Below are 13,761 nucleotides of genomic sequence, written 5' to 3' on the forward strand. Positions count from 1 at the left end.
AGCACTTCAGAAAGAAAATGGAAAAATACACAGATACTGCAATACTATATGTCTCATAAAAATAGCTATATTAGGTTTCATATGTAAATATTTAGCACAGGTATATGTTTGCATGATTCTATTTTTATTCTATGGATTTAATACAAATACTGCATTTGTTTAAAGATGTTTATTTAAGATAAAGTCTAACAAACATAATTTGGGTCAAAAGGATCAAGCCATGAAGTTCACATATTATACAAAGAATAATCTTTGTCACAAAATGTAAACACCTCTGGTACCGAGATAGGCGTGCTAGAAATTTTAAATTAGATTAAATAAGCTTGAAGAGAGACTACACTAAATGCTAACACATGGACTCCACGGCTTCCAACTCTTATTTTAGATAGCTTTCTTATAGAAACTATACACATACTTACTACTTATATGCCTATTTCTATTAATAGAAGAACAGTGGTAAACCATACAATCTATATGGGTAGAACAAGGAGGACATCTTCAGGTCATTCTAGAAACATACATGTTATTCTTTTTTTTTTATTTTAATGTATGGTGTTGAGATGAATTCAAGTGTCCCATGAATATAACACCCTCAGCCCCCGACCTCCCTGCGTCCCTATTTATACCCCCTTTGGCCCCTTCCCCTAACTCATTCCCCCCTTCCCTCTGGGATTTGCTCTCCTGTTATCTGTATCTCTGTGTTATGTATATATCATTTCACTAATCTGTCCATCTTCTCTGATCCCATCCCCTCATCCCCCTTCCCTCTAACAGCTGTCCCTCTGCTCCCCGTGACCCCCACTTCTGCCTCAGAACCCAAATGCAATTTATGATATATATATAAAATAAAGGCTGCAAGTTCCAGTAATAAAAAAAGGCAAAGATTGCCAATAGCACTTAGATGCATTTGAAATCACCCCCCTGCTCTCTCTTGCTCTTTTACACACATACACACACACGCATATGTGCACACAGAGTACAAAGAGGTTTTCTGGGTGAATGATACACCTGAGACTGTACAAAATTTTCTTAAATATCCTCTATAGTCATAAAATAGAAGAAGCTCCACAAAACTGGATCCGAGGCATTCCATGAATCCCCACTACTTGTAGAAAATAGGAACAACATATAACGTGAGGTACTGAGCCAGCTCCATTCCTGTCTTTCCTCATGCAGTTTGGGTCATCGCCGGGCTCGCTGGACCGTTGGCCGAATGTTCTGCCCCATCAGGGCCAGTGGTGGGTTTCAGACCTTCCTCCTCTTTGCTTCCTCCCTGGGCACCGAGTGGACTAACACAATTAGCCTCCTGTTTTGCCCTGTCCACTTCATTATCAAACTCAACTTTATCTTCTTGGTTGGAGCTCTTCTTGACTTGTCCATTCTGGGCAGGGTAGGTGCTCACAATGACGTCATACAGGAACTGGTATTGCTCCTAGCGTAGGAAAGAAGCAAGAAATTCTGTAAAGGAAGCTCCGGGCCCTGGCGCCCTTGTGGCAGTCCTAGGTAACAGAACGCCCATTTTCTGCATTTTCATGGAAATGAACATCTCAGGTGGCTGACTGTCCTTAGCGGTTCTAAAGGGTGGGCTGCAGGAGACGCTTCAAAATTTACCTGGTGGCCTCCCCTGATAGTTGTTCATCCCCTCCCGGGCCGTGTGGTCTCACTCCCACACATTCTTCATGCCAAATTTGGAACCTAATTTCTTGGCTAAAATGGACACATGAGCTAACCTCAGAGCAGAAGTCACCTTTTCTAGGAAGCCTATTCTGATCCCCACAGGTTAAAAAGTGTCCTCATTCACACTCATCTTAGGATTTCTCTGTCACTGGACTTACTATGTTGTTGAATAAATATCTGCTGTTTCCTTACACTCACAGTGAAAACTCTGAATGGCAAGACTACTTAGTAGGCTTTTTTAATACACTTTGAAAATCAATATATGCAAGCTCAGTCTCGAACAATTAAAAACTGCATGTGTTGGCCCTGGCTGGTTGGCTCAGTGGTAGAGTGTCGGCCTGGCGTGCAGAAGTCCCAGGTTTGATTCCCGGCCAGGGCACACAGGAGAGGCACCCATCTGCTTCTCCACCCCACCCCCTCTCCTTCCTCTCTGTCTCTCTCTTCCCCTCCCGCAGCTAAGGCTCCATTGGAGCAAAGATGGCCTGGGCGCTGGGGATGGCTCTGTGGCCTCTGCTTCAGGCACTAGAGTGGCTCTGTTCGCAACATAGCGACGCCCAGGATGGGCAGAGCATCGCCCCCTGGTGGGCAGAGCGTCGCCCCTGGTGGGCATGTCAGGTGGATCCCGGTCAGGCGCATGCGGGAGTCTGTCTGACTGTCTCTCCCCATTTCCAGCTTCGGAAAAATACAAAAAAAAAAAAAAAAACCAACCAAACAAACAAACAAACAAAAAAACAAAAAACTGCATGTGTTTGAATGAGTAGTGAAGCTTACATTGTGAGTAGTGACTAATTCCAGGACTATCACCTGCAGTGACAGAAACGCCACACGTATCCTCCTCTCTGTCTCCACGTCTCTGCCATGTGACTTTGCAGGCCCTCTGGACAAGAGGCAGAGCCCAGCGCCCCGCCCCTGGCACCTGAGCTGGCCTGTGACTTGTTTAGGAAATGAAATGCAGAGGAAGACGAGTTATACCAGTTCCCACCCTGGACCCCAAGAGGTCTGGCTCTTTGCTGCTGTCCTTCTTAAATCTCACCAAATGACAAAGGATGACAGGTGGGAGGAATGAGCAAATTCATGAGCTTTGAGAGAAATGTTCCTCCTGCACGGCCATGACAAACCACAGGTGGACTCTAATTAGCTCTCATTACATTGAGAATAATTCCACATGAGTTATCATGTAAAAAATGGAAAAGAAAGCAGGAAGGGAAAAGTGCACAGACAAGTAGGGGAGAGGGGAGGTGGAGGGAGAAGAAACTGTCAAAATAAATATACAAAACACGTTAAAAGGTGAGATAAACTTACAAAGGTAGAGACCATTCCTGGCCTGGCTTTGCGTAGAGATTTCACTACTTGGAACACATCGACCACGTCTTCTGTTTCCGCGCTTTCCAAGAGATTCAACAAAGCACAGAATATTCCTGTTTGCTGAGACCCATCTCTATAAATGGGAGAAAAGATTTAAAAAATAAAATCATTCTACATTTTATGGCAAATACAATAGTAGAATAAAAATTGAAACAGAGATAACATTGTCTTCACTTTGTGTTTATTATATTATTGTAGTCCAATCTCTTGAGGGCCAAATATATACATATATATGCTAAATGAATGTTGGGAGGAATATAATAATCCTATAGTTTAGAAAAAAATTTGTCTCAGGCTTTTAAAAATATACTGTCTTCTGTTTAGTTCTTTACAGGTAATCATGAATTGTTATTTACATGTTGGAGTTGTTGGGACAGATATGGCAATGCCAATTTGATGGGTGAAGGCACCAAGATTTAGGGACGTTACAGTCATAGCTAGTGGCTAACAGTGCCGGAAATACTGGAACTGATATTTTGTAAGCTACTTGATTGACCACGTGCCTTTTCTCCTCCCTTTTGCCTCTCTACTGCTTTTTCCAAATGTTTTCACTTTTGCATCCATAGAAAAAAATGTACTGGTGGAATTATTTGTTAAAAAGTGAGCAACCAGGAGGGCGACAAGATGGCAATGGAGTAGGCGGACGTACCAACTTCCATCTCCTAGAACCAAAGTGGGTTACAACTTAATTTTAATAACCATCATCTGGAAAAACCAACTTTGGACTAAACTAAGAGGACTCTTCAACCAAGGAACACTGAAGAAGCCACACCGAGACTAGTAGGAAAAGCGGAAATGTGGAGAGGGCTGCCTGGGGGTGAACAGCAGCCCAGAGACACTTGCGCAGTGGGAAGTGAGTTTAGCAGAGAGGGGCGAGTCCTGAGCCCTAGAACCAAAGCCCCAGCCTGCAGCTCCAAAGCCTAGAAGAGACATATTTAGACAGTATTTAGCTGCAAAACAAGTCAGGATACTGTTTGTGAGAAAGAGACAGATTTTCTCAGGATTCTTCTTAAAGGGAATGCACAGAAAACCTCTCTCACAACCACTCACCCAGGGCTCCGGGGGATGGGAGAGAGGAGAGAAACAGAGCAGTGGGAAAAAAGTGTACTCTAGGAGGTACAGGCAGAAACACTTTGAGGGACAGCCACCCTAACCCCTGGGCTGAGTCACTCCCCAAACCTGAAGCAAATATTACCCCTGGAAACAGCAATACCAGCAAAGGGAAGTAGGACACCAGCCAAACAAGCTCTTCCGCAGCACTCAGAGCAGAGTTGCTTAGAAGGAGGGAGCTTTCGGGACTACAGTATTGAGTGTTAGAGTCTGAGCTACAGTGCCCCCACCCACACAGCTGAGGGCTCGCTGGAGGGCGGGAGGTGGTGGGACGCAGAAGTGCAGTTCTGTCTGCAAGGGCAGAAGCCGGCGGCCATGATTGAGGTCCAGGTTTAAGATCAGTCTTGCCCTGCCAGGGCGGAGGGGACACGTGAAGGTTTCTATCCCTTGTTCAGCTGCTGGCTGCCTGCAATCCAGCCATGGGGGAAGGGCAGGAGCCCTGGAAGGGGTGGAGACCTGGTGTTGAGCAAAAACACGGGCACACAACCTCACCCAGCCCATGACTTGAGGCCCAACACAGGAGCCAGCTCCTCCTGGGGGGTGGAGCGAAAGCCCGGAGTCAGGCGGAGACCCACAGCAAAGGTGCTCAACCCTGCACTCAAGGCCAAAGGTTTGCAGCTTGGCATGGCTCATAACCCCACCCGCAGGGGTGGGTGAAGGCTGAGGCCACCAAGGCTTGTACACCCAGGCACGTGATCACAGCCCCTTCTGTGAAGGAGAGGCAGAAACCACAGCAACAGCCCCAGTGGGCTGGCACCAGCAATGCCCATACTCAATTGCCCTAGGCAGCAGCAGCAGAGGGGGTGGAGGGCCTGCAGACAGACCACATCTAGGGAACACAGAGGCCACACCCAGTGGACTCCAGTGGCCAAAACCTTCTTATACACAGACAAAATAGAAAGGCAGAGAAATGCAACACAAATGAATCAAGAGAAATCCCTGGAAAAGGAACTGAATGAGTCAGATATATCCAAATTACCGGATACAGAGTTTAAAATAACGATTGTTATGGCCCTGGCCGGTTGGCTCAGCGGTAGAGCATCGGCCTGGCGTGCAGGGGACCCAGGTTTGATTCCCGGCCAGGGCACATAGGAGAAGCGCCCATTTTCTTCTCCACCCCCATCCCCTCCTTCCTCTCTGTCTCTCTCTTCCCCTCCCGCAGCGGAGGCTCCATTGGAGCAAAGATGGCCCAGGCGTTGGGGATGGCTCCTTGGCCTCTGCCCCAGGCGCTAGAGTGGCTCTGGTCGTGGCAGAGTGATGCCCCGGAGGGGCAGAGCATCGCCCCCTGGTGGGCAGAGCGTCGCCCCTGGTGGGCGTGCCGGGTGAATCCCAGTCAGGCACATGTGGGAGTCTGTCTGATTGTCTCTCCCAGTTTCCAGCTTCAGAAAAGTACAAAAAAGGAGAAAAAAATAAAAAATAAAATAAAATAACGATTGTTAGGATACTCAAAGATCTTAGAATAACAATAGATGGTCATTATGAACACCTAAATAAAGATATAGCAAATATAAAAAAGGACATTGAAATAATAAAAAAGAATCAGTCAGAAATGACAAATACAATATCAGAAATGAAGAACACAATAGAAGGAATTAAAAGCAGGATGGATGAAGCTGAGGATTGAATCAGCAAGTTAGAGGACAAGATAAATGAAGGCATGGAAGCAGAGCAGAAAAAAGAAAAGCGACTCAAAAAGTGTGAGGAAACTCTAAGAGAGCTCTGTGATAACATGAAGAGAAATAACATCTACATCATAGGGGTTCCTGAAGAAGAAGAGAAAGAACAAAGGATAGAAACTTTGTTCAAACATATCATAGCTGAAAACTTCCCTAAATTAAGGCAGGAAAACATCTCACAAGTTCAAGAAGCACAAAGAACTCCATTAAAGAGAAACCCAAAGAAATCTACACCAAGACACAGCATAATTAATATACCAAAGCTAAGTGATAAAGAGAAAATATTAAAAACTGCTAGAGAAAAAAAGGCTGTCACCTATAAAGGAGCCCCCATAAGAATGAAATCCAACTTCTCAACAGAAACACTTGAGGCCAGAAGGGAATGGCAAGAAATATTCAAAGTAATGCAGAACAAGAGCCTACAACCAAGACTACTTTAACCAGCAAGGCTATCCCTTAAAATTGAAGGAGAAATAAAAAGTTTCCCAGACTAAAAAAGCTCAAGGAATTCACTACAACCAAACCAGTGCTACAACAAATGTTAAAGGTACTGTTCAAAGGGGGCAAAGGAGGAATACAGCTATAAAGAATAAAATGGCAATAAACAACTACATATCAATAATAACCTTAAATGTAAATTCATTAAATGATCTGATCAAAAGACACAGGGTATCTGCGTGGATTAGAAAACAGGACCCATACATATGCTGTCTACAAGAGACACACCTTAAAACAAAAGATGCACATAGACTGAAAGTAAAAGGATGGAAAAAAATATTTCACGCAAATGGAAATGAATAAAAAGCTGGGGTAGCAATACTTATATCAGACAAAATGGACTTTAAAACAAAGGCTATAGTAAGAGATAAAGAAGGTCATTACATAATGATAAAGGGAGCAATCCAACAGGAAGATATAACCATTATAAATATCTACGCACCTAATATAGGAGCACCTAAATATCATATATAAAGCAGACTTTGATGGATATAAAGGGCGAGATCAACAGCAATACTATAATAGTAGGGGATTTCAATACCCCACTAACATCCCTATATAGATCATCAAGAAAGAAAATTAACAGAGACAGCAGACTTAAAGGACACACTAGATCAACTCAATTTAATAGATATCTTCAGAACCTTTCACCCTAAAGCAGCAGAATATACATTCTTTTCAAGTGCTCATGGTATATTCTCTAGAATAGACCATATGTTAGGGCACAAAAGCGGTTTCAACAAATTTAAGAACACTGAAATTATATCGAACATTTTCTCTGATCACAATGGCATGAAACTAGAAATCAACCACAACAGAAGAACTGAAAAATACTCAAACACTTGGAAACTAAATAGCATGTTATTAAATAAAGAATGGGTTAAGAATGAGATCAAAGAAGAAATTAAAAAATTCCTAGAAACGAATGATAATGAGCATACATCAACTCAAAATTTATGGGACACAGCAAAAGCAGTCCTGAGAGGGAAGTTCATAGCATTACAGGCATACCTTAAGAAGCTAGAAAAAGCTCAAATAAACAACTTGACACAGCATCTAAAAGAACTAGAAAAAGAACAGCAAGTAAAGCCCAGAGGTAGTAGAAAAAAGGAAATAATAAAGATCAGAATGGAAAGAAATGACACAGAGGCTAAAGAAACAATACAGAGGATCAATGAAACCAGGAGCTGGTTCTTTGAAAAGGCAAAGAAGATCGATGAACCTTTAAACAGACTCAGCAAGAAAAAAAGAGAGAGGACTCAAATAAATAAAATTATAATTGAGACTGGAGAAATAGCAACTGACAAAACAGAAATACAAAATATTGTAAGAAAATACTATGGAGAACTGTATGCCAAAAAACTAGACAACCTAGATGAAATGGACAAATTCCTTGAAACATACAATCTTCCAAAAATTAACCTGGAAGAATCAGAAAACCTAAACAGACCGATTACAACAAATGAGATCGAAACCGTTATCAAAGAACTCCAAACAAAGAAAAGTCCTGGGCCTGATGGCTTCACAAGTGAATTCTACCAAATATTCAAAGAAGAACTAATTCCTATCCTTCTCAAGCTATTTCAAAAAATCCAAGAGGAAGGAAGATGTCCAAGCTCCTTTTATGAGGCAAGCATAATTCTGATTCCAAAACCAGGCAAAGACAATACAAAAAAAGAAAATTATAGGCCAATATCCCTGATGAATTTTGATGCTAAAATCCTCAGCAAAATATTAGCAAACTGGATCCAGCAATATATGAAAAAAAATCATACTTCATGATCAAGTGGGATTTATTCTGGGATGGCAAGGCTGGTACAATATTCACAAATCAATCAATGTGATTCATCATATAAACAAAAGGAAGGAGTAAAACCACATGATAATTTCAATAGATGCAGAAAAAGCATTTGATAAAATCCAGCACTCATTCATGATCAAAACTCTCAGCAAAGTGAGAATACAGGAAACATACCTCAATATGATAAAGAACATCTATGACAAACCCACAGCCAACATCATACTCAATGGGCAAAAATTAAAAGCAATCCCCTTAAGATCAGGAACAAGGCAGGGGTGCTCCCTTTTACCACTCATATTCAACAGAGTTCTGGAAGTCCTAGCACAGTAATCAGACAAGAAGAAGAAATAAAAGGCATCTAAATTGGAAAAGAAGAAGTAAAACTATCATTATTTGCAGATGATATGATACTGTATATAGAAAATCCCAAAGTGTCAGTCAAAAAACTACTGGACCTGATAAATAAATTCAGCAAGGTAGCAGGATATAAAATTAATACTCAGAAATCAGAGGCATTTTTATACACTAACAATGAACTGTCAGAAAGAGAAATTAAGGAAGCAATCCCCTTCACTATTACAACCAAAAAAAAATAAAGTACCTACGAGTAAATTTAACCAAGGAGATTAAAGACTTGTACTCAGAAAATTATAAAACATTGATAAAAGAAATCAAGGAAGATACAAACAAGTGGAAGCATATACCGTGCTCTTGGTTAGGAAGAATAAACATCATTAAAATGTCTATTTTACCCAAAGCAATTTATAAATTTAATGTGACACCAATTAAAATACCAATGACATACTTCAAAGATATAGAACACATATTCCAAAAATTTATATGGAACCAAAAAAGATCACGAATAGCCTCAGCAATCTTGAAAGGAAGAATAAAGTGGGAGGTATCACACTTCCAGATAACAAGTTATACTACAAGGCCACTGTACTCAAAACAGCCTGGGACTGGCATAAGAACAGGCATATAGATCAATGGAACAGAACAGAGAACCCAGAAATAAACCCACACCTTTATGTACAACTTATATTTAACAGAGGTAAGAGCATACAATGGAGTAAAGACAGCTTCTTCAACAAATGGTGTTGGGAGAATTGGACAGCTACCTGCAAAAAAATGAAACTAGACCACCAACTTACACCATTCACAAAAATAAACTCAAAATGAATAAAAGACTTAAATGTAAACCATAAAACCATAAGCATCTTAGAAGAAAACATAGGCAGTAAGCTCTCTGACATCTCTTGCAGCAATATATTTGCCAATTTATCTCGTCGGGCAAGTGAAATAAAAGACAGGATAAACAAATGGGACTTTATCAAACTAAAAAGCTTTTGCACAGCTAAAGACAATAAGAACAGAATAAAAAGACAAACTACACAATGGGAGAACATATTCGACAATACATCTGATAAGGGGTTAATAACCAAAATTTATAAAGAACTTGTAAAATTCAACACCAGAAAGACAAAAAATCCAATCAAAAAATCGGCGAAAGAAATGAATAGACACTTCTCCAAGGAGGACATTCAGATGGCCAATGGGCAGATGAAAAAATGCTCAACATCACTAATCATTAGAGAAATGCAAATTAAAACTACAATGAGATATCATCTCACACCAGCCAGAATGGTGCTCATCAACAAAACAATACAGAATAAGTGCTGGCAAGGATGTGGAGAAAAGGGAACCCTCCTGTACTGCCGGTGAGAATGTAGACTGGTGCAGCCACTGTGGAAAACAGTATGGAGATTCCTCAAAAAATTAAAAATCGAACTGCTTTTCGACCCAGCTATCCCACTTTTAGGAATATACCCCAAGAGCACCATAGCACTGTTTCAAAAGGAGAAATGCACCCCCATGTTTATGGCAGCATTGTTTACAATAGCAAAGATCTGGAAACAGCCCAAGTGTCCAACAGTGGACAAGTGGATTAAAAAGCTTTGGTACATATATACTATGGAGTACTACTCAGCCATAAGAAATAATGACATTGGATCATTTACAACAACATGGATGGACCTTGATAACATTATACTGAGTGAAATAAGTAAATCAGAAAGAACTAAGAACTATATGATTCCATACAAACTAATAACTATATGATTCCATAAAAATGTCCCAGAGACATGGAGAACAGTGTGGTGGTTACGGGGTGGGGGGGAGGAGTGGGAGGGGTTTAGGGGAGGGGAGAGGCACAAACAAAACCAGTTAGAAGGTGACAGAATACAATTGGACTTTGGGTTATGAGAATGCAGCATAGTCAAATGTCAAAATAACCTGGAGATGTTTTCTCTGAACATATATGTACCATGATTTATCAATGTCACTCCATTAAAATTAATAATAATAAAAATTTTTTTTAAATAAAGAGAAAAAAAAGTGAGCAACCAAATGATTTACTAACACGTGAGAGATGTGTTAGATTACAATAAATATAGAATTTAAAGAATGTATTATTAGCAAGGTTTGTTTATTGTGCATAACTAGGTAACATACCATCGGTGTTTAGCCACATCCTGAGTCACACGTACTGTTTAAAAAGCTTACATTTCCCTTCTTCAGATTTCTTTCCACATAAATGTCACCTCTGAGAACTCAAATAAATCCTGAAAAGTAGTATATCTCTAAGGGTGCGATTCTAGACTATTCTGATAATAATAACGAGGCTTTGTTATTATGAAAAAAACTCTTAAAGCATTTCTCTGGAGTTACCCATTTCTCCATTTACTTTAATATTTTATGTAAAACATTTTATAATTTGCCTCCTTCTTTCAATATCTCTTATTTAAGGTGGCTTAGGTAGGCATCTTTCACAGATGAAAATTAACGGTCTGCATAGCTAATTAATAAAAATGAAGTATTACTTAATATTAAAATTTTTGCCTTTGGGTCAGTTTAGAAAATCAGCTGATAGGTCTAAAATCAAAGTTGCTAAGCATTAAGATTTCTGTTACTTTATGTCACATGTTTACTGAGGACACAGCATCCAGTCCTCTAGACTCTATTGATACCTGCTAATTGGGTTGATGCCTATAAGTATAAATCAGACATAATACCCACCCATCTGTCTGTTCATATATCCTCCCATTTGGTCATTTTTGTTTTTTAGGACCTATGACATTCCAGGTTCAGTCTTAGGCCCTGGGGACTCAAAGGTGATACTGGTGCAAAGGAGTGCAGCCTAACATGACTGCATTATGACAATGTTGCTACTCTATGTGTATAACAGTTATGCTACCTGAGAACATCATTGACTCCCTGTGAGGCCGTGTGTGTGGCCATGCATTCTCTCTGTCCAGATAAGTAGATGTTAACAGGAAGTGGAAAGGTATGATGATTTTTAGAGCACATCTACTCCAGCCTCACCCACCTGCAGTGAACCAAGAGAGGCACAGCCTTGTGATGCTTGCTCCCTTCCGTGGAGTTCCTGCTGGGCAGTTTTTGTTTGAGGTCTTGAATCATAGAGACCAGTTCTTTGGGTTCTGTGGGAAGCTCTTCTGCTTTCCAGTGACTGTACTGGTACTGGTACACCATCCGGGGCTCCTTCCTCTGAAAGCAGGTGGGGAAGGGCACACACTGAGTAACCAGACGGTCATGTTCCCGTCACCACAACTCTCATCGCGCTCACTGACAGAGAGAGACAGTTGCTTTGTTTTCATGGAGTAATGCATGTCAATTTCTCATTTTTATTTTTTACGCCAGGTTATTTAGACACCAGAGATGGGCACCACAAAAATTGTTGCTGTACCTTGGAATGACTCAGTTCAAAGGCACGGAGGGTGTACACCGATGACACGGAGGTGTTCTTCAGCTCAACTTCCACATCCCCGAACGTCTGCTTTCCCTCATCCCAGTACTGCGCACAGGCCTCCTGGGTGAGAGGGAACCGGGCTCGGCAACCCCTACGCACGTGCTCCCTGTCGCTCATCTGTCTGCCTCTCTTCTCGGTCCCCTTCCCTCTGTTCCATTCAAGTTAACATTTCTAATCGTGCTCTAAAATTGGAAGCTGCTCACAGCTGCCAACCACGACAGGCACAGGATGGTGGTGAATGAGGACTTGGTGATGACAAGGGAAATGGGGTGTTAAGATTCCATCAGTAAACTTACAGGTCTGGAGTGAGAAGTATGGGAAACACAGACATAGAAGGAAAATGGGATGACAGATGCAAGGGGCCAGATCATCAAGGGTCTTACGTCTTAGACTGAGGAGTCTGGTCTTTATGTTGAAGGAAATAAGGAAAATGGGGCTATTTTTCGTTGTTTTAGCAAGGTGACTCTGGGTCCGTCAGCCTTAGATGCCTTGTGAGCGGTGTGCAGGAGGGGAGACTCAGAATCAGACACAGGACTCTGGAGGCCACCTCATGGACAACTGACGGTCAGCATGAGCAAATGACATTGTATGACAGAGGGAACAACAAGACTTGGGTATCGCAATCAAATAAGTTGCCCAAGGACGGACAGTGATCTTTTAGGACAGAAGGGTTAAAATAAAAGATTATGCAAAGTGCAAACCTGGTCCCCATTCTTCAGCTCTGTCAGCATAACAATGACTTTGACTTTTCTTTGGAAAATCATCTGCCAGAAGTCTCCAATGGTCTCCTTTAGGGGTCCCTGAGCAGCAATCATTACTTCAGGCTTCCAATAACTCTTTAAAAAAAAAAGTGGGACTGTTATTACTGCTGACTGACCAGAGCAGTGGATTCTGAAAATAACAATTTGGAAATACAGTCACTTAATATTTATATCAAAGTTGTTGCATAAAAATATTAAGATGCGCCTGACCGGGCGGTGGCGCAGTGGGTAAAGCGTCGGACTGGGATGCGGAAGACCCAGGTTTGAGACCCCGAGGTCACCAGCTTGAGCGAGGGCTCATCTGGTTTGAGCAAAAAAGCTCACCAGCTTGGACCCAAGGTCACTGGCTCGAGCAAGGGGTTACTCGGTCTGCTGAAGGCCCACGGTCAAGGCATGTATGAGAAGGCAATCATTGAACAATTAAGGTGTTGCAATGCGCAACGAAAAACTAATGATTGATGCTTCTCATCTCTCCATTCCTGTCTGTCTGTCCCTGTCTATCCCTCTCTCTGAGTCTCTCTGTCTCTGTAAAAAAAAAAAAAAAAAAAAAAAAAAATTAAGATGCTTAGGTCAAATAAATAATGTAATATTTACATGTAAAATACTTATTTAAAGTTAATACTTAGCCAATAATGTAATATCAAGTTCAGAACATAGCCTACAATACTACCTAGTTATCCCTTCCAAAAATGCCTTTTTCCCCCCTAAAAAGGTTAATATGATTGTAAAAGGAAATTACATAAGCATTTCAAATTCTCTTCCTTATGTCTCCACTTTATTGATGTCTACACATTCCTACAATAGCCCATCATTAAATTAAAATTCTATGAATGTGTGTTTTAGGAAAATTTGGAAAAGAAGGCCAACTTAGTATATATATAAAAAGTACTTACTGAATGACTAAAGTTTTTCCTTTTGTTTGAATTTTCAGTATATTGAAAAAAAGATATATGACACAGACTCACTAATAATTCAGATAATCTGAATGAAAAATTTTTAACTGTACAAATATGCAAATTTGGATTTGTTTACAATTTAGGTATT

At 41.0% G+C, this 13,761-nt stretch overlaps 1 protein-coding gene across 5 annotated transcripts in view; it reads right to left on the bottom strand.

The window, feature by feature from the left end:
- Nucleotides 1–390: 390 nt before the first annotated feature.
- The window catches only part of PTPRC (protein tyrosine phosphatase receptor type C), a 97,222-nt gene continuing 83,851 nt past the window's right edge, over nt 391–13,761 (bottom strand). For all 5 annotated transcript variants that reach the window (XM_066379878.1, XM_066379877.1, XM_066379876.1 and 2 more), the window contains 5 exons: nt 12,658–12,792; nt 11,894–12,016; nt 11,516–11,694; nt 2,980–3,115; nt 391–1,432 (listed from right to left, as the gene is read on the bottom strand). In XM_066379878.1, coding sequence (XP_066235975.1) covers nt 1,169–1,432; nt 2,980–3,115; nt 11,516–11,694; nt 11,894–12,016; nt 12,658–12,792 — 837 coding nt within the window. In that variant the 3' untranslated portion in view covers nt 391–1,168. The remainder of the gene's footprint in view (nt 1,433–2,979; nt 3,116–11,515; nt 11,695–11,893; nt 12,017–12,657; nt 12,793–13,761) is intronic.

The sequence above is a fragment of the Saccopteryx leptura genome, chromosome 1 (assembly GCF_036850995.1).
Source record: "Saccopteryx leptura isolate mSacLep1 chromosome 1, mSacLep1_pri_phased_curated, whole genome shotgun sequence".
Taxonomy (NCBI): Eukaryota; Metazoa; Chordata; class Mammalia; order Chiroptera; family Emballonuridae; genus Saccopteryx; species Saccopteryx leptura.